This window comes from Ranitomeya variabilis, chromosome 6 (genome assembly GCF_051348905.1).
Source record: "Ranitomeya variabilis isolate aRanVar5 chromosome 6, aRanVar5.hap1, whole genome shotgun sequence".
NCBI classification, from domain to species: domain Eukaryota; kingdom Metazoa; phylum Chordata; class Amphibia; order Anura; family Dendrobatidae; genus Ranitomeya; species Ranitomeya variabilis.
This window is the reverse complement of record NC_135237.1, coordinates 3661867-3686941: the sequence shown is the minus strand read 5'-3', so window position 1 is coordinate 3686941 and position 25075 is coordinate 3661867. Positions and strand designations below refer to the sequence as shown.

The window sequence follows — 25075 nt, the reverse complement described above, 5'->3', positions numbered from 1 at the left end:
GTAAGGTCATGCACTTGGGTAGAAGTAATAAGATGTATAACTATGTGCTTAATTCTAAAACTCTGGGTAAAACTGTCAATGAAAAGGACCTGGGTGTATGGGTGGATGACAAACTCATATTCAGTGGCCAGTGTCAGGCAGCTGCTACAAAGGCAAATAAAATAATGGGATGCATTAAAAGAGGCATAGATGCTCATGAGGAGAACATAATTTTACCTCTATACAAGTCACTAGTGCGACCACACTTAGAATACTGTGCACAGTTCTGGTCTCCGGTGTATAAGAAAGACATAGCTGAACTGGAGCGGGTGCAGAGAAGAGCGACCAAGGTTATTAGAGGACTGGGGGGTCTGCAATACCAAGATGGGTTATTACACTTGGAAAAACGAAGGCTAAGGGGTGATCTTATGTTAATGTATAAATATATGAGGGGACAGTACAAAGACCTTTCTGATGATCTTTTTAATCATAGACCTGAGACAGGGACAAGGGGGCATCCTCTACGTCTGGAGGAAAGAAGGTTTAAGCATAATAACAGACGCGGGTTCTTTACTGTAAGAGCAGTGAGACTATGGAACTCTCTGCCGTATGATGTTGTAATGAGTGATTCATTACTTAAATTTAAGAGGGGACTAGATACCTTTCTTGAAAAATATAATGTTACAGGTTATATATACCAGATTCCTTGATAGGGTGTTGATCCAGGGAACTAGTTCCTCTGGATCAGCATGTTAAGGCATGTTAGGTTAGGCTATGGGTTGAACTATATGGACTTAAGGTCTTCCTTCAACCTTAATAACTATATTGCTATGTTACTATGATGCTCCATACAGTATAATGGCCACACAGTGCTCCATACTGTATAATGGCCACACATGATGCTCCATACTGTATAATGGCCACACATGATGCTCAATACTGTATAATGGCCCCACATGATGCTGCGTACCGTATAATGGCCCCACGTGATGCTCCATACTGTATACTGGCCCCACATGATGCTCCATACAGTATAATGGCCACACAGTGCTCCATACTGTATAATGGCCACACATGATGCTGAATACTGTATAATGGCCCCACATGATGCTGCATAGTGTATAATGGCCACACAGTGCTCCTACTGTATAATGGCCCACATGATTCCCCATACTGTATAATGGCCACACACTGCTCCATGCTGTATAATGGCCATACAAGGTGCTTAATACTGTATAATGGCCACACAGTGCCCCATACTGTATAATGGCCTCACATGATGCTGCGTACAGTATAATGGCACCACGTGATGCTCCATGCTGTATAATGGCCACACAGTTCTCCATACTGTATAATGGCCCTGTGACGCCCCAGGGACCTGGTTGTCACAGTGGCATTGCTTTCCTCACGGGGAGTGTGATGTCACGCTAGGAGGCGATGGAAATTTCCTTTTAACAGGTAATTAGCACATACAACACCATTCTGACTCCAGGCCAGAAGGGGGAGCTCTACACCCAACTTCTGGGGAGCTGCTCTCTCTGGCGGGAGGAGGAGTTAGTTGCTAGGCAGTTGGGAAGAATTAGTCAGTTGATGCCAGACAGCAGACTGGAGCAGTCTGAGTTAGAAGGACGGGTGAGGGGCCGTACAGCCTAAAGTGCTGTAGCTCCTAGATAGCGATATACAGATGGAAGAACAGCTTTTAGTGAACGTGCCAGAGAGCGATGCACAGGAGAGTGACAACAAGAGAGAATAGCTGCGAGAGGGCTACCTCCCTAACAGAGCGTAGATACCGGTAACCGGAAGACCGAGGTTGTGTCATACTCTAGGAGGCACAGCAGAAACCGGTAGGACAGCTAGACTACACGTAACCTGTCCACCCTAATACCCAGGAGACACAGTGACACATAGAGCCCGGGTCATGATAGAGACCGTGTAAAAAGGCTTCAGTCTCCTGTCATACGGGTTTGTGTCCCAGTTCACTAAAGGACAGATATAACTGAGAGGACCTTGCTAAGATGCCATAGGCAGTAAGGAACTACACCACAGTGCTACAAGTAAGGCTTGTGAGGACGCCGTGTAGGAGGATCGCAAATGAAGACGCTGCAAAGCCCTGAACGAAGAAAGAGTGACTAAACGCGCACAGGAGGAACCTCTGCAGACTCCGGAGGAGAGAAGTCAGCCAAACTGAAGGTTAGCACGGGGGAATGGAAATGTCGGACCTGGGAGGAGAACTAGTGACGCTCGAAGCCGCAAGTCCCATAATGCCAGCAGTGCCCGCAGCTCCTGCAAATAGGCCAGACCCAACCACAATAACAGCTCCTATAATGCCCCTATCCATGCCCTATATACCAGGAGCGGCCTGGCTGCACACACCCTCAATGACTTTAAAGAAATACTCTGCAACTTATTTCAGGTGTACCCCCTGTTGCAACAACAAAAAGTCAGCATCCTAACTGGCCAATTAATTGGTGCAGCACAAAGAGAAGCAAAATCCTGGCTGGATATTGAAAAAGGGATTGTGGAGCAGATATTTGCCAAACTTAAGGACACTTTTGGAAGGCTTTTAGCTCCACCTGGTAAAGCTGAACTCTGAACTCGCTTCCAAGCCAGCCGGACCCTGGCTGTACCTGTGATCTGTTGCCCTGGACTGTGGCTGCCTGATACCATCAGTAAACCAGGTAAAGAACCTGAACAACTGTATCCTTCGTTCTTTACTGCACCACTCACCATCTTCCATCTATTCACCTGGAGCCCTGGGGACCTACTTCACCTGTGGGAAGTTATACCATCTGGCTGCCATAACATCACCCCAGAGGACCCCTTTAAGCAGCGTTGGTCATCCCTGACCGAATACCACAGGTGGCATCACAAACTTTTATTATTTCACACACCCCTTTAAAGACCGTCCTTTTAACATGGGCGCCCAGAGCCACGGACCGGGTCACCGCCGCCGTGACACATCCCTTTAACCCCTTAATCCCATATGACGTACTATCCCGTCGAGGTGGGGTGGGCCTTAATTCCCACCAACGGGATAGTACGTCATAGCGATCGGCCGCGCTCACGGGGGGAGCGCCGCCGATCGCGGCCGGGTGTCAGCTGACTATTGCAGCTGACATCCGGCACTATGTGCCAGGAGTGGTCACGGACCGCCCCCGGCACATTAACCCCCGGCACACTGCGATCAAACATGATCGTAGTGTTCCGGCGGTACAGGGAAACATTGCGCAGGGAGGGGGCTCCCTGTGGGCTTCCCTGAGACCCCCGGAGCAACGCGATGTGATCGCGTTGCTCCGAGCGTCTCTTACCTCCTATCCCTGCAGGCGCCGGATCCAAAATGGCCGCGGGGCTGCATCCGGGCCCTGCAGGGATTACTTCCGGGTCCAGAGCAGGCGCTGGTAAGCCTGCAGCGCTCTAAGGGTACCGTCACACAGTGCCATTTTGATCGCTACGACGGTACGATTCGTGACGTTCTAGCGATATCCATACGATATCGCTGTGTCTGACACGCAGCAGCGATCAGGGATCCTGCTGAGAATCGTACGTCGTAGCAGATCGTTTGGAACTTTCTTTCGTCGCTTGATCACCCGCTGACATCGCTGGATCGTTGTGTGTGACAGCGATCCAGCGATGTGTTCGCTTGTAACCAGGGTAAACATCGGGTAACTAAGCGCAGGGCCGCGCTTAGTAACCCGATGTTTACCGTGGTTACCAGCGTAAACGTAAAAAAACCAAACAGTACATACTCACATTCCGGTGTCTGTCCTCCGGCGTCTCAGCTTCTCTGCACTGTGAGCGCCGGCCAGCCAGAAAGCGAGCACAGCGGTGACGTCTGACGTCACCGCTCTGCTTTCCGGCCGCTGTGCTTACACAGTGCAGAGAAGCTGAGACGCCGGGGGACAGACACCGGAATGTAAGTATGTACTGTTTGTTTTTTTTACGTTTACGCTGGTAACCAGGGCAAACATCGGGTTACTAAGCGCGGCCCTGCGCTTAGTAACCCGATGTTTACCCTGGTTACCCGGGGACTTCGGCATCGCTCCAGCGCCGTGATTGCAACGTGTGACCGCAGTCTACGACGCTGGAGCGATAATCATACGATCGCTGTGACGTCACGGATCGTGCCGTCGTAGCGATCAAAATGGCACTGTGTGACAGTACCCTTAGTCAGATCGCTGATCTGACAGAGTGCTGTGCAAACTGTCAGATCAGCGATCTGTGATGTCCCCCCCTGGGACAAAGTAAAAAAGTTAAAAAAAAAAAATTCCACATGTGTAAAAAAAAATTAAAAATTCCTAAATAAAGAAAAAAAAATATTATTCCCATAAATACATTTCTTTATCTAAATAAAAAAAAAACAATAGAAGTACACATATTTAGTATCGCCGCGTCCGTAACGACCCAACCTATAAAACTGTCCCACTAGTTGACCCCTTCAGTGAACACCGTAAGAAAAAAAAAAAAGCCAAAAAACAACGCTTTATTATCATACCGCCGAACAAAAAGTGGAATAACACGCGATCAAGAAGACGGATATAAATAACCATGGTACCGCTGAAAACGTCATCTTGTCCCGCAAAAAAGGAGCCACCATACAGCATCATAAGCAAAGAAATAAAAAAGTTACAGCCCTCAGAATAAAGCGATGCCAAAATAATTATTTTTTCTATAAAATAGCTTTTATCGTATAAAAGCGCCAAAACATAAAAAAATGATATAAATGAGATATCGCTGTAATCGTACTGACCCGAAGAATAAAACTGCTTATCAATTTTACCAGACGTGGAACGGTATAAACGCCTCCCCCAAAAGAAATTCATGAATAGCTGGTTTTTGGTCATTCTGCCTCACAAAAATCGGAATAAAAAGCGATCAAAAAATGTCATGTGCCCGAAAATGTTACCAATAAAAACGTCAACTCGTCCGGCAAAAAACGAGACCTCCCATGACTCTGTGGACCAAAATATGGAAAAATTATAGGTCTCAAAATGTGGAGACGCAAAAACTTTTTTGCTATAAAAAGCGTCTTTTAGTGTGTGACAACTGCCAATCATAAAAATCCAATATGAAAAACGCTATAAAAGTAAATCAAACCCCCCTTCATCACCCCCTTAGTTAGGGAAAAATACTAAAATTAAAAAAATGTATTTATTTCCATTTTCCCTTTAGGATTAGGGCTAGGGCGAGGGTTAGGGCTAGGGTTAGTGTTAGGGTTAGGGCTAGGGTTAGGGTTGGGGCTAGGGTTGGAGCTAAAGTTAGGGTTAGGGTTGGGGCTAAAGTTAGGGTTAGGGTTGGGGCTAAAGTTAGGGTTAGGGTTGGGACTAAAGTTAGGGTTAGGGTTGGGGCTAAAGTTAGGGTTAGGGTTTGGATTACATTTACGGTTGGGAATAGGGTTGGGATAAGAGTTAGGGGTGTGTCAGGGTTAGAGGTGTGGTTAGGGTTACCGTTGGGATTAGGGTTAGGGGTGTGTTTGGATTAGGGTTTCAGGTAGAATTGGGGAGTTTCCACTGTTTAGGCACATCAGGGGCTCTCCAAACGCGACATGGCGTCCGATCTCAATTCCAGCCAATTCTGCATTGAAAAAGTAAAACAGTGCTCCTTCCCTTCCGAGCTCTCCTGTGCGCCCAAACAGGGGTTTACCCCAACATATGGGGTATCAGCGTACTCGGGACAAATTGGACAACAACTTTTGGAGTCCAAGTTCTCTTGTTATCCTTGGGAAAATAAAAATTTGGGGGGCTAAAAATCATTTTTGTGGGAAAAAAAGATGTTTTATTTTCACGGCTCTGCGTTGTAAACTGTAGTAAAACACTTGGGGGTTCAAAGCTCTTGCAACACATCTAGATAAGTTTCAAACAATGATTAAGGGCGCTGCATAAGAATTTTTCTAATAAACCTCTTGCAGCAAAACCTGGACACAACTACCATAAATTGTCCAATGTTGCGCTCAAGAAAGGGCTCTGATTAATAATATGTATGTGTGTTTGCGCTAGAGGTTTATCTGACTACAACCATACAAAAAGCTGCCTTAAAAGTTTAGCCTAAGAATGAAATACATGTCATTACCTTCCCAAGGGTGAATCCTATAATCTTCCAGAGATGCTGTAATCCAACCACAGGTCCTTGCAGATAGTTAAGTACAAATGTCCAAAGGATGTGGAGTAATCCTGTGTCTACAATAATTCCAGAGTTTCGGGCAAGGGATGTTTTACCCGTCCCGGCCGGTGGCAGGTACCCCCTTGTCCCGTAAATAGTTCCTGGCGTTTACCTAATAGCACGCGCTTCAGAATCCACTTGCCGGCGAGGTGCAGTGAATCTGCAGGACCTCGCGTGACGTCACTAACACGTGGAAGATTATAGGATTCACCCTTGGGAAGGTAATGACATGTATTTCATTCTTAGGCTAAACTTTTAAGGCAGCTTTTTGTATGGTTGTAGTCAGATAAACCTCTAGCGCAAACACACATCTAGATAAGTTCCTTGGGAGGTCTAGTTTCCAATATGGGGTCACTTGTGGGGGGTTTGTACTGTTTGGGTACATCAGGGGCTCTTCAAATGCAACGTGACGCCTGCAGACCATTCCATCTAAGTCTGCATTCCAAATGGCGCTCCTTCCCTTCCGAGCTCTGCCATGCGCCCAAACAGTGGTTCCCCCCACATATGGGGTATCAGCATACTCAGGACAAATTGGACAACAACTTTTGGGGTCCAATTTCTCCTGTTACCCTTGGGAAAATACAAAACTGGGGGCTAATATATAATTTTTGTGGAAAAAAAAAGAATTTTTATTTTCACGGCTCTGCGTTATAAACTGTAGTGAAACACTTGGGGGTTCAAAGTTCTCACAACACATCTAGATAAGTTCCTTTGGAGGTCTAGTTTCCAATATGGGGTCATTTCTTGGGGGTTTCTACTGTTTGGGTGCATCAGGGGCTCTGCAAATGCAACGTGACACCTGCAGACCAATCCATCTAAGTCTGCATTCCAAGTGGCGCTCCTTCCCTTCCGAGCTCTGCCATGCGCCCAAACAGTGGTTCCCCCCACATATGCGGTATCAGCGTATTTAGGACAAATTGGTCAACAACTATTGGGGTCCAATTTATCCTGTTACCCTTGGGAAAATACAAAACTGGGGGCTAAACAATCATTTTTGTGTAAAAAAAAAGAATTTTTATTTTCACGGCTCTGCGTTATAAACTGTAGTGAAACACTTGGGGGTTCAAAGCTCTCCAAACCCATCTAGTTAAGTTCCTTAGGGGGTCTACTTTCCAAAATGGTGTCACTTGTGGGGGGTTTTAATGTTTAGGCCCATCAGGGGCTCTCCAAACGTGACATGGTGTCCCATCTCAATTCCAGTCAATTTTGCATTGAAAAGTCAAACGGCGCTCCTTCCCTTCCGAGCTCTGCCATGCGCCCAAACAGTCGTTTACCGCCATATGGGGTATCCGCGTACTCAGGACAAATTGCACAACAACTTTTGGGGTCCAATTTCTTCTCTTACCCTTGGGAAAATAAAAAATTGGGGGCGAAAAGATCATTTTTGTGAAAAAATATGATTTTTTATTTTTATGGCTCTGCATTATAAACTTCTGTGAAGCACTTGTTGGGTCAAAGTGCTCACCATACATCTAGGTAAGTTCCTTAAGGGGTCTACTTTCCAAAATGGTGTCACTTGTGGGGGGTTTCAATGTTTAGGCACTTCAGGGGCTCTCCAAACGCAACATGGCGTCCCATCTTGATTCCAGTCAATTTTGCATTGAAAAGTAAAATGGCGCTCCTTCCCTTCTGAGCTCTTCTATGCGCCCAGACAGTGGTTTACCCCCACATATGGGGTATCGTCGTACTCAGGACAAATTGCACAACAACTTTTGTGGTCTAATTTCTTCACTTACCCTTGGGAAAATAAAAAATTGGAGGCGAAAAGATCATTTTTGTGAAAAAATATGTTTTTTTATTTTTACGGCTCTGCATTATAAACTTCTGTGAAGCACTTGGTGGGTCAAAGTGCTCACCACACAGCTAGATAAGTTCCAAAAGATACTTTCCAAAATGGTGTCACTTGTGGGGGGTTTCAATGTTTAGGCACATCAGGGGCTCTCCAAATCCATCTCAATTCCAGTCAATTTTGCATTGAAAAGTAAAATGGCTCTCCTTTCCTTCCGAGCTCTGCCATGCACCCAAACAGTGGTTTACCCCCATATGTGGGATATCAGCGTACTCAGGACAAATTGTACAACAACTTTTGGGGTCCATTTTCTCCTGTTACCCTTGGTAAAATACAACAAATTGGAGCTTAAATAAATTTTGTGTGAAAAAAAGTTAAATGTTCATTTTTATTTAAACATTCCAAAAATTCCTGTGAAACACCTGAAGGGTTAATAAACTTCTTGAATGTGGTTTTGAGCACCTTGAGGGGTGCAGTTTTTAGAATGGTGTCACACTTGGTTATTTTCTATGATATAGATGCCTCAAAATGACTTCAAATGAGATGTGGTCCCTAAAAAAAAATGATGTTGTAAAAATGAGAAATTGCTGGTCAACTTTTAACCCTTATAACTCCCTAACAAAAAAAATTTTGGTTCCAAAATTGTGCTGATGTAAAGTAGGCATGTGGGAAATGTTACTTATTAAGTATTTTGCGTGACATATCTCTGTGATTTAAGGACATAAAAATTCAAAGTTGGAAAATTGCGAAATTTTCAAAATTTTAAATTTTTTTCACAAATAAACGCAGGTAATATCAAAGAAATTTTACCACTATCATGAAGTACAATATGTCACGAGAAAACAATGTCAGAATCGCCAAGGTACGTTGAAGCGTTCCAGAGTTATAACCTCATAAAGGGACAGTGGTCAGAATTGTAAAAATTGGCCTGGTCATTAACGTGCAAACCACCCTCGGGGCTTAAGGCGTTAAGGACTGAACCCGGTACCGAGTACCCCACGGCCCTGGCAGGATTTTCAGCCCCGCATGATGCTCAATACTGTATAATAGCCCCTTGACGCTGTGTACAGTATAATGGCCACACATGATGCTCCATACTGTATAATGGCCACACAGTGCTCCATACTGTATAATGGACCCACATGATGCTCAATACTGTATAGGCCACTCAGTGCTCCATACTGTTTAATGGCCACACATAATGCTCCATACTGTATAATGGCCACACAGTGCTCCATACTGTATAATGGCCCCACATGATGCTCAATCTATATATATAATTGGCTAAGGGGTACTTCCGTCTTTCTGTCGGCAACTTCCGTCACGGATATTCATTCGCTGATTGGTCTCGCCAGCTGCCTGTCATGGCTGCCGCGACCAATCAGCGACGGGCACAGTCCGATCAGTCCCTCCCTACTCCCCTGCAGTCACTGCCCAGCGCCCGCTCCATACTCCCCGCAGTCATGGCTCACACAGGGTTAATGCCAGCGGTAACGGACCGCGTTATGCCGCGGGTAACTCACTCCGTTACCTCCGCTTTTAACCCTGTGTGACCAATGTTAAAAATAATAAAAAAAAAAAACAACAAATCATTATATACTCACCTTCCGCCGACTTTCCGAAGCTCCGGTGACCGGTCCATGCAAGCGGCAGGTTCCGGTGCTAAGGTTGGTGTGCGACAAGGACCTGCCATGACGTCACGGTCATGTGACCGCGATGTCATCACAGGCCCTGCGCGAGAAGGACCTGCCGTGACGTCATGGTCATGTGACCGCGATGTCATCGCAGTCCCTGCGCGCCTGTGCGAGAAGGACCTGCCGTGACGTCACGGTCATGTGACCGCGACGTCATCACACCCTCGGACCGGAAGTTGCCGCCTGAACCGAACTCAGGCGACAGAACTACAAGGGGCCCCACGGAAGGTGAGTATATGTTTATTTTTTATTTTTTAACCTGTGACATACGCGGCTGGGCAATATACTACGTGTCTCTGTGCTGTATACTACGTCGCTGTGCAATATACTATGTCACTGGGCAATATACTACATAATTGGGCAATATACTACGTGGCTGTGCAATATACTACGTGGCTCTGTGCTGTATACTACGTCACTGGGCAATATACTACGTAACTGGGCAATATACTACGTAACTGGGCAATATACTACGTGGCTGTATACTACGTCACTGTGCAATATACTACGTGGCTCTGCTGTATACTACGTAACTGGGCAATATACTACGTGGCTCTGTGCTGTATACTACGTCACTGGGCAATATACTACGTCACTGGGCAATATACTACGTAATTGGGCAATATACTACGTGGCTGTGCAATATACTACGTGGCTCTGTGCTGTATACTACGTAACTAGGCAATATACTACGTCACTGCGCAATTACTACGTCACTGGGCAATATACTACGTAACTGGGCGATATACTACGTGGCTGTGCGATATTCTACGTAACTGGGCGATATACTACGTGGCTGTGCAATATACTACGTCACTGGGCAATATACTACGTAACTGGGCAATATACTACATCACTGGGCAATATACTACGTCACTGGGCAATATACTACGTCACTGGGCAATATACTACGTCACTGGGCAATATACTGCGTGGACATGCATATTCTAGAATACCCGATGCGTTAGAATCGGGCCACCATCTAGTACTGTATAATGGCCACACAGTGCTACATACTGTATAATGGCCACACATGATGCTCCATACTGTATAATGGCCACACAGTGCTCCATACTGTATAATGGCCCCACATGATGCTCAATACTGTATAATGGCCACACATGATGCTCCATACTGTATAATGGCCCCACATGATGCTGTGTACAGTATAATGGCCACACAGTTCTCCATACTGTATAATGGCCCCTACATGATGATGCCAGTATACAGTCGGGGCTGTAGATGTGTCCCAGCAGCTTTGCTGACAATGCAGGCAAAGATTTCACCACCTGTCGCTATCCACACTGCTGCCTCACAGATCCTGCCCATTGCAATGTAGCCCAGCTCTGCGAACACTGCATCCACTCAGACAACACCACTATCTACTGGCTCCACTCCATAACTGCTGTAGTATATAAAGGATACATATATATATATTGTGATGTGGCGGTAGGACCATACGCAGTGAAACGGCAGTGACCCAAGCAAGTTCAAACAAAACGTTCCTTTATTGTGTTACTTCACACAGTATTAGCAATACACTATGTTCCAAATTATTATGCAAATTACATTTTTATCAGATTTTCCTAAATGGTCGGTGCAGATGACAGTCAGTCTAATAAAAGTCATCACCCGTTAGATTATACATCGAATTTTATTGAAGAAAACTCAAAATGCACTGTTCCAAATTATTAGGCACAGTAGAATTTCTAAACATTTGATATGTTTAAAGAACTGAAAAGTCTCATTTGTGGAATTTGCAGCATTAGGAGGTCACATTCACTGAGCAAAAAAGCTATTTAACGCCAAAACATCCCAACAGGCCAAGTTACATGTTAACATAGGACCCTTCTTTGATGTCACCTTCACAATTCTTGCATCCATTGAACTTGTGAGTTTTTGGAGAGTTTCTGCTTGTATTTCTTTGCATGAAGTTGGAGTAGCTTCCCAGAGCTGCTGTTTGGATGTGAACGGCCTCCCACCCTCATAGATCTTTTTGCTTGATGATCCTCTAAGGTTCTCTATAGGGTTGAGGTCAGGGGAAGATGGTGGCCACACCATGAGTTTATCTCATTTTATGCCCATAGCAGCCAATGACTCAGAGGTATTCTTTGCAGCATGAGATGGGGCATTGTCAGCATGAAGATGATTTTGCTCCTGAAGGCACGTTTCTGCTTTTTAGACCATAGAAGAAAGTTGTCAGTCAGAAACTCTATATACTTTGCAGAGGTCATTTTCACACCTTCAGGAACCTTAAAGGGCCTTACCAGCTGTTTCCCATGATTCCGGCCCAAAACATGACTCCTCCACCTCCTCACTGACGTAGCAGCGTTGTTGGGACATGGTGGCCATACACCAACCATCCACTACTCCATCCATCTGGACCATCCAGGGTTGCTCAACACTTATCAGTAAACAAGACTGTTTGGAAATTAGTCTTCATGTATGTGTGGGCCCAATACAACCATTTCTGCTTGTGAACACTGTTTAAGGGTGGCCGAATAGTAGGTTTATGCACCACAGCAAGCCTTTGAAGGATCCTACACCTTGAGGTTTGAGGGACTCCAGAGGCACCAGCAGCTTCAAATATCTGTTTGCTGCTTTGTAATGGCTTTTTAGCAGCTGCTCTCTTAATCCGATGAACTTGCCTGGCAGAAATCTTCCTCATTATGCCTTTATCAGCACAAACACATTTGTGCTCAGATACAGCCACAAATCTCTTAACAGTATGATGATCACGCTTATGTTTTTGGAAAATTTCTAATGTTTTCATCCCTTCACCAAGGCATTGCACTATTTGATGCTTTTCAGCAGCAGAGAGATCCTTTTTCTTTCCCATGTTACTTGAAAACTGTGACCTGCTTAATAATGTGGAACATCATTTTTAAGTAGTTTTCCTTTAATTAGAATCACCTGGAAAACCAATTATCACGTGTTTAAGATTGATTTCAGTGATCCATTGAGCCCCGAGACACAATACCATCCACGAGTTTATTTGAAAAACAAAACAATTAAATCTTTATGACACTTAAATCCAATTTGCATAATAATTTGGAACACAGTGTACACAGTAAACGGCTTCTTCATCCAGGCCAAAGGAAAATACACAGTACACTGCTTCTTCACACAGTCCATCAGAAATACACAGTAACCGGCTTTAATTTTCAGTCCCTACACAGGCCAGACTTCCCTCCGTCATGTTTCCCTGGGGCAACCGCCCACCGATACCAAGTCTCTTTACTCACGCCGTGCACCTCTCACTATCCTCCGGATTGCAGCCTGGCAAACACAAGACAGCCCGGGACTCAGGGTGTCAGTCTCTTAGGGTCTTCTTGCCTCTATGTTGCTCCACACAGAAAGAGCTGTGCAGACAACTGCTCTGTCTGCTTCCAAATCAACACTGACACACCTCCCCCTCTACTACAGGGCTTTTAATCAGTCACTGCTTCACCATTCTAATTACAGCCACACCTGTGTCTGCAGTACACCCTCATGTCCTCACTACGCATCCGTGCGCATTCTGGAGAGCACAAACAGTGCCCCCTAGCTGTAACAGGGGTCACTGCCTCACATATCCTCCCCCCTGTTCATACCTGTTTTGTTGAACATTTGTTACACCATATGGGCGTGAGACAGGGCATCGGTATGGCCTGTGACATCCCTACTCGACACTACATTAAGAAACGAACGAAGGGACGGGAACCATCGATCGGCGCATGCATCCCTCCCCTTTGCGTTTCTCCTCCATATTTCATTACGGGACCACCCACCCCGTTCTCCATTGCAGAATCCAAGCCCTCTTTTCTGTTTAACTGCAGATTTGGGCCAGTTTTGGGTGGTCTCGAATTTGTTTATTTTGGGTACACTAACCCCATGGGTCATCTTGTCACCTAGGTATCTGCTTTCGGGCCCCTGGTACTGTTTCCTCTGTACCCTTACCCGTGCCTCAGTGACTACATCACGCTGTACCGCACCGGCAACTCTGAGCATATGTTTGTATTATGTCGCACCCGAACTTGGGCCTCGCGACACTGCAGTCTAGCGAGCACTCTAAGTTACCCTTACCCACGGCTCCATCCTTGGCTGGTGCCAGAGGGTTCCACGTGCGCACGTCCCCAGTCACCACCGCAACCATACACTCCCGGTTCTTCTCTTACCTGCGTTTTCTATATCAGCATCTCCGTGTGGGACCCTGGATCTGAGCTGTCCCGACCTTACCAGGGAACATCTCCAGCTCAGGGTTCAATGGCGTCCCCGCAACCTCTACTGCCACAACCTCTAGGGGAAGTCTATCGGGATTACACTCTAACCCTAAATTGGCGACCCCTGTGACATACATCTTAGGATCTTCGGGTTCTAAGCCCAAAACAACATCTTTAGTTTCTCCTGCCATTACCTCTAGGGGAAGCCTATCGGGATTACACTCTGTCCCTAGGTTGGCGACCCCTATGGCAGGTATCTCAATATCTTTGGGTTCTGCACCCGGTGCAACACTTTCCATGAGAGGGTTGACCCTGGTTTCCCACAGGGATCAAAACAGGCAAATCTCTCCCCAATACAGCCCCATATGGAAGAGTCTTTGCCACTTCCACCACATGCTTAATGTCCCCACATGTTGTGGAAAAATCAACCTCCGCGGTCGGGTACTCCCGGATTTCCCCGTGGATACCCATCACCTCCACTTTCGGTCCTTTGGGGTTGTCCCCGGCAACAAGGGACCGATGGACCAGAGTCACTTTACTCTCCGTGTCTAGGAGAGCCTCTGTTCGGCACCCATTCACAAGTACCTGGCACAATTCTGGTTTGCTGCTGGCTGTGCCCGTAGTGGTGATACAAATACAAACCGGCTGGGCACACAGAGACTCCTGACCAGTGTTCCCAAAGTCCATGGGCTTAGATGTCACTGAACAGTTACTAGCCCCATACCCAGGCTCTGGTGCAACATCCTGAGTGGGTTTATATCGCTCAATCAATTCTATCAGCTGTTCCAGGTGGCCTAGTTCCCTCAGCCCGACCCAACGCTGCATGGCGCCCGGCAGAGCCCTTACCATCCGGTCAGCCACGATTCTCTCCATCAACTCATATGGAGAACAGAACTCAGGCCTGAGCCACTCCTCCACCAATTGCAATAAGTCATTTGATTGAGACCTGGCAGACCGAGTCTCTACATAGGACCACTGGTACACCCAATGATCGCCCCTTACGTTTGGGGTCTCTTCAGGACTCTGCTGTTCACCCCCCATTTTAGGGGTCTCCTTTTTAACATGCTGAAGCTCTGCTAGCTTCCACTGCAGCAACATCTGCTGCTGAAATTGCAGCTCCTGCTGCTGCAACTGCAGCTCTTGCTGCTGCAGAACTTCTTGCTGCAAACGCTGAAACTGCAGCGTCTCTTGCTGAAGCCTTTGTTGATTGAGCACAACCTGCTCCAAAAGTTCCTCCATTTCTCCAGCAAACTTGCACAATGATCTGCCTCACTTTCTTGGTATGCCTTAGTTCACATGCCCGCATTCTCCACCATATGTGATGCAGCGATAGGACCATACGCAGTGAAACGGCAGTGACCCAAGCAAGTTCAAACAAAACTTTCCTTTATTGTGTTACTTCACACAGTCTATTAGCACTACACAGTAAATTATTTATTCATCCAGGCCAAAGGAAAATACACAGTATACTGCTTTTTCACGCAGTCCATCAGAAATACACAGTAACCTGCTTTAATTTGCAGTCCCTACACAGGCCAGACTTCTCTTTGTCCAGTTTCCCTGGGGTGACCGCCCACCGATACCAAGTCTCTTTACTCACGCCGTACACCTCTCGCTATCCTCCGGATTGCAGCCTGGCAAACACAAGACAGTCCGGGACGCAGGGTGTCAGTCCCCTTGGTTCCTCTTGCCCCTGTGTTGCTTCACACAGAAAGAGCTCTGCAGACAACTGCTCTGTCTGCTTCCAAACCAACACTGACACACCTCCCCCTCTACTACAGGGCTTTTAATGAGTCACTGCTTAACCATTCTAAATACAGCCACACCTGTGTCTGCAGTACGCCCTCATGGCCTCACTACGCCTCCATGCGCATTCTGGAGAGCACAAACGGTGCCCCCTAGCTGTATCAGGGGTCACTGCCTCACAATATATATACTGTGCCTATGACTAACAGGCTGCACTAGTTTGCTCTAACTGCTGCTACTACTCCTGGTTATAATGCCTTGTACTGTAACCACAGCAGGACCAGCTGCAACACATACACACACAAGTACCTCCAGAATGTCCTCTCTCCCTCTCTGAACCACCGGAGAAGAAGATATGGAGGGGGCGTGGCCTAATACAAGAGGGCGTGTCTGCTGCTTCTGCTGGCTGTGCGGGAGAAGCAGAGTCCCTGCGGGACTGCGGGGCGCATCCTCAAAATCATGACAGTCCCGCAGTATGAGGGACAGTTGGGAGCTATGTCTTAGCTGTGATTAGTCACCGTCTTCCATGCTCACCCAGTCCCTATATTCGATCACTTACCTCCTGGTGTCCACCCTGTCAGGCTTTACCACCATATCCTCTTAGCTGTGATCAGTCACCATCTTCCACGCTCATCTAATCTCTATATCAATCAATTACCTCATGTTGTCCACACTGTCTAACTCCAACACCATATTCTGTACTGTGATCAGTCACCGTCTTCCATGCTCAGCCAAGCTTCATATCGATCACTTACCTCCTGACGTCCATACTGTGAGGCTCCATCATCATGTTCTGTGTTACATTTGTTGAATATGCGAGACATTTGGGACTTGTTGGACATATTGGATCTTTGCAAAGTTTTGGATTATGGGACATGTTGGATATATTGAACCAGTGACTTGTGATGGATATGTGAGACATACTGGACATCTGGAATGTTTCAGACATGTGGGATGTCAGGAAATAGGAAAGTTCTGATTACTTCACTTACACATACAGAGCTCTCAGCTGCAGTTTCCTCTGCATGCCAACACAAGGCTGGAATTCTGAGCCACTCTTTCTCCCTCTGCCGGTGTGTGTAATCCTAAACTCCTCATTTTCCCCCTCCCTCAAGAATTTATATGGCTCTGTGCTGCAGCAGACAAATCTCCCTACCCTACTCATTCCCCCCCCCCCCCACCTTGTACTGGCTAAAACTGTTATAGAAAGCATGAGCTTCTATTGTTCTTTTAAGGTTATATATATATTGGCACCGATCAGAGCTAGAGATATAAAGATTATATATTACGGATGTCCATCAAGGGATCTATAACTCCCTGAAATCGCTAGAAGCTAAACGCAATTAGTGCAAAGAGCGGGTTTCTCCGTAAGCGGGTCATGTAACGACACCGTGTTTGCGCTTAAAAGAATCGCCCCGACATGGTTCACCTCCTGATCATTGTGTCTTTCATATAAGAGGTTCGTACAGCGAGCTAGTCATAAAAATTGGTGCCATAACTCTAAGAAAAAGGGAGGATTCAGCCTCTAAGTGAGGTCACCAAAAGGGTGAGTGTTGTGAATTCTGCTCTTGGGCTCCCTCCGGTGGTTGTTGGTGGTAGTGCAGTTGTCTTGGGGTTGTAATCCAGGGCAGGTGTTTCTGCTGATTGCAGCTCTATTAGGTATTTAGGTGTGCAGGATCCATGAGTCAATGCCAGTTGTCCATTGTACTTGGAGGGATTGCATCTCTCTCTGGCTCCTCATGCCCTGCTGCCAATTCAGCTAAGATAAGTGTCTGGTTTTTTGTCTCTGTGCACACATGCAGTGTGCTTTGCAATTCAGTGCTATTCATTGTGTTTTTGTCCAGCTTTGACTTTGTTTGGATTTTTCAGTCATGCTGGATTCTCAGGAGATGCAGATATACTTTCTATGTCTTTAGTTAGATGTAGTATATTTGTATTATCTGCTGTGGATATTTTTAGGATTTTAATACTGACCGCTTAGAATTCTGTCCTATCCTTTTCTGTTTAGCTAGAAGTGCCTCTTTTGCTAAATCCTGTTTTTCTGCCTGCGTGTGTTTTTCCTCTTATACTCACAGTCAATATTTGTGGGGGGCTGCCTATCCTCTGGGGTTCTGCTCTGAGGCAAGATAGAATTCCCATTTCCATCTATAGGGGTATTTAGTCCTCCGGCTGTGTCGAGGTGTCTAGGACGTGTTAGGTACATCCCACGGCTACTTCTAGTTGAGGTGTTAGTTTAGGGTTTGCGGTCAGTACAGGTACCACCTACTCCTGAGAAAGTCTCTCATGCGGCTCCAAGGTCACCGGATCATAACAGGTGAGTGCCTTGTTTTTAGGCTAGGAAATAAGTGAGTGAAGCAGCAGTCTTCACGTGTCTTTGTCCGGGGTCTAGCTGCTATACAGATGCGTGCTATGCATCTAGATGTATCCCCTCCTCCACAGCACACGGCCAGCCATGAGATGAGATGACATAACGAAATGTAAGTGTTCTTTCATCTTTAAACCCATTTTATTTGTAATTGTACTGTACATACCATAATTGTCTTCTTTATAATATCTTTTTATTATACTTCTGTAAACACTGCCTACCTTTTTTTGGAGTAAAATATAAAATTACTAGCAGTGTCTCTCCTTGCTCTATAACGAACTGTCATGTCCTCTGAAGTGAATTACGCTACTAATCTGGGTTGGCTCCAGACCCGTTAATAATTAAGAAATCGGAGCTGTGGCAGCAGAATTTGTCCTGTGCATTTAGGAGACTTTGCAGCGACTGGTGGCATTGATAATTATTGTTCCCGCCTGAGTGGGAGTAGTTATATTGCCCTTGCTGCACTGTGCCCATTAGCCAGTACAAAGTAAGGCTGCCTTTCTGGCGACTAATTATCCTAGGTGCAGTACCGTGTCTGACCTGAGGGAAAGGGGGGCGCCAGAGAGCTGCAGGTTCCAAACCGGAACTAGGAAGTGGGATATAGATAATTCCCCTTCAGAAATATCCAGGGGCAACCAAACAACCCTGGTTCATGACAAATTGGTGTGAGTGGTGGGGATGATAAAGGTATCCTCCCCGTGAACCGGGACATGGGACTTGTTGAGGGGGAGAAAGTTTTTCAACCTTTGAGTATGTAGGACATTTGGAATTACTTGTGTGACATTTAGTATTCGATTTTGAGCCACCTCTATCCAATACTGATGAAGTTTTTTTTTGTTTTTTTGGCCACCAGTTTTACCTTGACGCTAATACCCCCAATGATTCTATGGAGTTTTCAGTATCAGGGGCTTTAAGGTGGTTTGTCCACTTGTTCATCATGTTGGGTATTTCCATCGATGCTTATAAACCTCTACTCTCTATCACTGCAATGTAATGTTGTGTCCTGCTTTCTTAGGTTATGATGTTGCAACTCCACCCTTGGCAAAAGGTCGATAAGGAGAAGGGTTGACCCCCACACCTCAACACCAGACGTCTCCAACACATTGGACTCGCCACAATTGTCCTGTCTGATCATCTGCAATGAACAGCTCACATGCGTCTCCTGGGATTCATGGGATTGTGTCAACAGTTATCCAGAATGTAAGAGCCATTTTCACATTACATGCACACATATGACGTTAGGGTAAGAGTTTCTGTATTACACATGTGATATTACACGGGGGAGTGTCTGTATTACAAGATTTGATATTACACCGTGGAGTGTCTGTATTGCACGTGTGATATTACACGGTGGAGTGTCTGTATTGCACGTGTGATATTACACCGTGGAGTGTCTGTATTGCACGTGTGATATTACACGGTGGAGTGTCTGTATTGCACGTGTGATATTAGTCAGGGGAGTGTCTGTATTACACATGAGATATTACATGGGGGAGGGTCTGTATTACACACGATATCACACAGGGGAGGGTCTGTATTGCACGTGTGATATTACACAGGGGTGTCTGTATTACATGTTTGATATTACACGGGGGAGTGCCTATTACAAGATTTGATATTACACAGTGGAGTGTCTGTATTACAAGATTTGATATTACACGGTGGAGTGTGTATTGCACGTGTGATATTGGTCAGGGGAGTGTCTGTATTACACATGTGATATTACACGGGGGAGTGTCTGTATTACAAGATTTGATATTACACCGTGGAGTGTCTGTATGACAAGATTTGATATTACACGGTGGAGTGTCTGTATTGCACGTGTGATATTACACGGTGGATTGTCTGTATTGCACGTGTGATATTAGTCAGGGGAGTGTCTGTATTACACATGAGATATTACATGGGGGAGGGTCTGTATTACGATATCACACAGGGGAGGGTCTGTATTGCACGTGTGATATTACACGGGGGGTGTCTGTATTACATGTTTGATATTACACAGGGGAGTGTCTGTATTACAAGATTTGATATTACACAGTGGAGTGTCTGTATTGCACGTGTGATATTACACGGGGTAGTGTCTGTATTAAATGTGTGATACCACATGAGGGGGAGTGTCTGTATTACACTGGTGATTGTGAGGGTGTGAGGCAGTAAAGCGGGAACATTTGTGAGGGTTGATATTTATCCCCCAGAATGCGGATGGAGTCCTATTAGACCCCTTGGAGTGCCTTGTGTCCACAGCAGGACGCCTGTGAGTCACAAGGCAAAATAAAAGTAAGTGTGGACCTGGTCAAGCTATCTGAGCCCAGGCAGTGTTCAGGAAAACCCTTTATTGGCTTTTATTTTTGGAGTGAACTACATAATCGTATTGGGGTGGTCCGCTTCATCCAAGCCGGGTCTCACAAGTGGCTCATGGCCACAGTTTCCAGTTTAAAAACTCTGCAGTATAGGGTTTGGGTGTGTCAGTGTTTGTTTGCAAGTGGTAGAGCAGGAGGCTCTGCACAGTCCAGCCTGTGTGAGGTAACACAGAGCCAAGAGCAGCGAACGCCTTGCACCCCACAGTGTGACACAGTGGTGCAGTCGCCCTCGGCAACCTGTCTCATGTGATGCCCCGGCTGCAATCCGGAGGATACAGTGTGCTATTCACTGTGTGAGTTGTTTGAACATTAAACACGTTTGCTGTAAACTTTCCTGTGGTCCCTGCCTATCTGTCACACTGCACCAACCCTGCTGCACTACAAGGGGTTGATTCCCTCATCTGCTTTCAGAGGTAGACACAGGAACGCTTCTTATGTATGTCACTTCCTGGTTTATTATGGGACAGCATAAACCATGGCAGGGTTGTAACAAGGTGGCACCGGGTGGTGTTGTGAATTCCGTTCTCGGGCTCCCTCCTGTGGTTATGAGTGGTACTGTGTGAGTTTGTTCTTGGGCTCCCTCTGGTGGCCTTTAGCGATGTTGCTGGGCTCAGCTGCTTCATTTCCTTCTATGCTGGGCCTATTTAACTCACCTGGACCTTCATTTGTTGCCTGCTGTCGGTGTATTCAGTCCTGACTCTGAGCTCTCCTGAATATTCCTTGTGACCAGTCTCCTGCTGGAGAAGCTAAGTTTGCTTGTTCATTTTGCTCATTATTTCCTTGAAAACGTTTCTCAGTATATGATGAGTTCAGTCCAGCTCGCTTTTATGTGATTTTTTGCTTGCTGGTTAGTTCTGGGGTGCAGAGGGCACCCCTCACATCGTGAGTCGGTGTGGGGGTTCTTGTATTCTCTGCGTGGTTTATTTTTGATAGATAGGTGTCTGTGCGGTCAATACAAAAACTATTTTCTGTCTATCTAGTGTTAGCGGGCCTCATTTGCTAAACCTGTTTCATTTCTACGTTTGTATTTTCCCCTTAACTCACCGTTATTATTTGTGGGGGGCTGTTCTATAACTTTGGGGTTATTTCTCTGAGGCAAGTGAGGTCTTTGCTTTCTCTCTAGGGGCAGTCAGTTTCTCAGGCTGTGAAGAGGCGTCTAGGTTTTTAGGTAACGCTCCACGGCTGCCTTTAGTGTGTTGGATAGGTTCAGGATTGCGGTCAGTATAGCTTCCACATCCCCAGAACTTGTCCTATCATTCTGGTTATATGTGTCAGGTCAGTTTTGAGATCCTACCACCGGATCAAAACAGGGTGGTAGTTGTGGGCGAGTTCACTAAGCAACAGTCAGCGAACAACCCGCCACCTTGTACATGAAAAGATAAAGTCCTGGTACTGCTATAGAGTTGATAATCTCTGTTCCACATTCACTTCTCCTTTCCAGGGCGGCGAAGAGACAGACAATGACACTTCCAATGCTTTTTATAAACAAAACATTTACTAGCAGAATAGATGTCTTCAGGCACAGGTTACAAGAAGGTTTAACAGTATCAATATCTTCAGGCACAGGTTATAAGCAGCAGGCAGTCCTTCACTTCAGCACACACTCTGTCCTAGTTGCTGAACCTCTAGTCTTGTCCTGGGAAGCTGTGCTACTCAGATATGAATTCTATCCCTTCTTCACAGCCTCTATTCAGTCCTCAGCCGCAGCTGCTGATTCTCTTCTTGTGCACCAGTCCACACACCGTCTTGACCCTGTCTTGGTCTCAGGCTGCTGGACTCTTGTACTCACGTGGACCCTTGACTCAACGGGTACTGGCCTCTTGTCTGAGTGCGCTTACACCATCACTGGTCGACACTGTTTCTGTAGTGTTGCTTTGCCTCTACGGGGTGTCCTCAGGATGATACTCTCAACCACTGACTCTAGTCCAGTCCCAGAGGTCTACAATCTTCCCACTCTTGCCCCGTCTCTGCAACACAGCTTCTATTTACTCCTTGCCTTGGACATGGCCACCCAGGCACTGCACTCTATTCACTTCTGGCCTGGGGCATGGCTGCCTGGGCTCTGCTCCCTGACTTCCTGCTGCTGTTCCCTTATCTCCTTGCTCCTCCCTCCAAGTTAAGCTGTGCTTCCTTGTAGTCTACCACTGCTCCCCTTCTAGTGCCTTCTGTTGCTGTCACCTAGTGACCATCCTGTCACAACATTTACTCACATGTCCAACACATTTGCAGTACATTAGAACACACGTGGGGATGAGTAGTAGGAGATGAAGAGGTACCATACCACCCCTCCTACAGGGTTTAACAAAATAAACATGGCCTTTCTGGCATAACGGCAAAACAAGAGATAAATCACAGCGAGGTCTTTATCTTTGAGGGGTTCACTCGCTCAGACCACCATATACAGTTCAAACCAGAAGTTTCCATCTACTATACAGTGGGTATGGAAAGTATTCAGACCCCTTTACATTTTTCACTCTGTTTCATTGCAGCCATTTGGTAGATTAAAAAAAGTTCATTTTTCCTCATTAAGGCTACGTTCACATTTGCGGTCTGCGCCGCAGCGTCGGGCCCCGCAGCGTCGCCGCATGCGTCATGCGCCCCTATATTTAACATGGGGGCGCATGGACATGCGTCGCACTTGCGTTTTGCGCCGCATGCGTCCCTGCGGCGCCCGCGTCCGGGCGCAGAGGACGCAGCAAGTTGCATTTTTGCTGCGTCCAAAATCAATGAAAAAAAGGACACATGCGGCGCAAAACGCAGCGTTGTGCATGCGTTTTGCTGCGTTTTTGTTTGCGTTGTGCGTTGCGGCGCCGACGCTGCGGCGCACAACGCAAATGTGAACGTAGCCTAATGTACACTCTGCACCCCATCTTGACTGAAAAAAACAGAAATGTAGAAATTTTTGCAAATTTAATAAAAAAGAAAAACTGAAATATCACATGGTCATAAGTCTTCAGACCCTTTGCTCAGTATTGAGTAGAAGCACCTTTTGAGCTAGTACAGCCATGAGTCTTCTTGGGAATGATGTAACAAGTTTTTCACCCCTGGATTTGGGGATCCGCGGCCATTCTTCCTTGCAGACCCTCTCCAGTTCCGTCAGGTTGGATGGTGAACGTTGGAGGACGCCATTTTCAGGTCTCTCCAGAGATGCTCAGTTGGGTTTAGGTCAGGGCTCTGGCTGGGCCGGTCAAGAATGGTCACAGAGTTGTTCTGAAGCCACTCATTTATTATTTTAGCTGTGTGCTTAGGGTCACTGTCTTGTTGGAAGGTGAACCTTTGGCCAAGTCTGAGGTCCAGAGCACTCTGAAAGAGGTTTTCATCCAGAATATCTCTGTACTTGGCTGCATTCATGTTTCCTTCAATGGCAACCAGTCGTCCTGTGTCTGCAGCTGAAAAACACCCCCATAGCATGATGCTGCCACCACCATGTTTTACTGTTGGGATTGTATTGGGCAGGTGATGAGCAGTGCCTGGTTTTCTCCACACATACCGCTTAGAATTATCATCAAAAAGGTCTATCTTCATCTCATCAGACCAGAGAATCTTATTTCTCATAGTCTGGGAGTCCTTCATGTGTTTTTTTTTAGCAAACTCTATGTGGCTTTCATATGTCTTAGAGGATCCGTCGGCCACTCTGCCATAAAGGCCTGACTGGTGGAGGGCTGTAGTGATAGTTGACTTTGTGGAACTTTCTCCCATCTCCCTACTGCATCTCTGGAGCTCAGCCACAGGGATCTTCTTTACCTCTCTCACCAAGGCTCTACTCCCACGATTGCTCAGTTTGGCTGGACGGCCAGGTTTAGGAAGACTTCTGGTGGTCCCAAACGTCTTCCATTTAAGGATTATGGAGGCCACTGTGCTCTTAGGAACCTTGAGTCCTGCAGAAATTCTGTTGTAACCTTAGCCAGATCTGTGCCTTGCCACATTTGTCTCTGAGCTCCTTGGACAGTTCCTTTGACCTCATGATTCTCATTTGGTCTGACATGCGCTGTGAGGTCTTATATAGACAGGTGTGCGCCTTTCCAAATCAAGTCCTATCAGTGTAATTACACACAGCTGGACTCCAATGAAGGAGTAGAACCATCTCAAGGAGGATCACAAGGAAATGGACAGCATGGGACTTACATATGAGGGTCTGAACAAAGGGTCTGAATGCTTATGACCATGGGATATTTCAGTTTTTCTTTTTTATTAAATTTTCAAAAATTTCTACATTTCTGTTTTTTTCAGTCAAGATGTGATGCAGAGTGTACAGTAATTAGAGAAAATAAACTTTTTTCAATTTACCAAATGGCTGCAATGAAACAATAAGTGAAAAATTTAAAGGGGTCTGAATACTTTCCGTACCCACTGTATATAAAGTCACATGCAGGTTTTTCTCAATCTCTGACATGAAATCAGAATAAACTTTTCCCATTTTAAGTCAATTAGAATTACCATAATTATTAATATTTGCCAAATGCCAGAATAATGAGAGAGAGAGAATGTTTTAAGGCATTTTTATTACTTATTGCCAAAGTCAAAAGTTTACATACACTACGTTTACAATGCCTTTAAAGAATTATAGAAGAGAAAAAAGAAAAAAGTTCAGTACAAGGAGCGCTGAAAGCAAGACTCTGACACCAGGTTTGGAGTTAACCACAACGCGTTTCAACGGACAAGCCGTCTTCATCAGGTGGAAGACGGCTTGTCCGTTTAAACGCGTTGTGGTTAACTCCAAACCTGGTGTCAGAGTCTTGCTTTCAGCGCTCCTTGGACTGAACTTTTTTCTTTTTTTCTTC

General features: G+C 46.0%; 1 protein-coding gene across 3 annotated transcripts in view; it reads left to right on the top strand.

Annotated features, from left to right (window-relative positions):
• Window positions 1–25075, top strand: part of SLC4A2 (solute carrier family 4 member 2) — a 334039-nt gene that overhangs the window by 99216 nt on the left and 209748 nt on the right. For all 3 annotated transcript variants that reach the window (XM_077267743.1, XM_077267745.1, XM_077267742.1), the window contains exon 2: window positions 18947–19131. In XM_077267743.1, the coding sequence (XP_077123858.1) occupies window positions 19072–19131 (60 nt within the window). In that variant the 5' untranslated portion in view covers window positions 18947–19071. The remainder of the gene's footprint in view (window positions 1–18946; window positions 19132–25075) is intronic.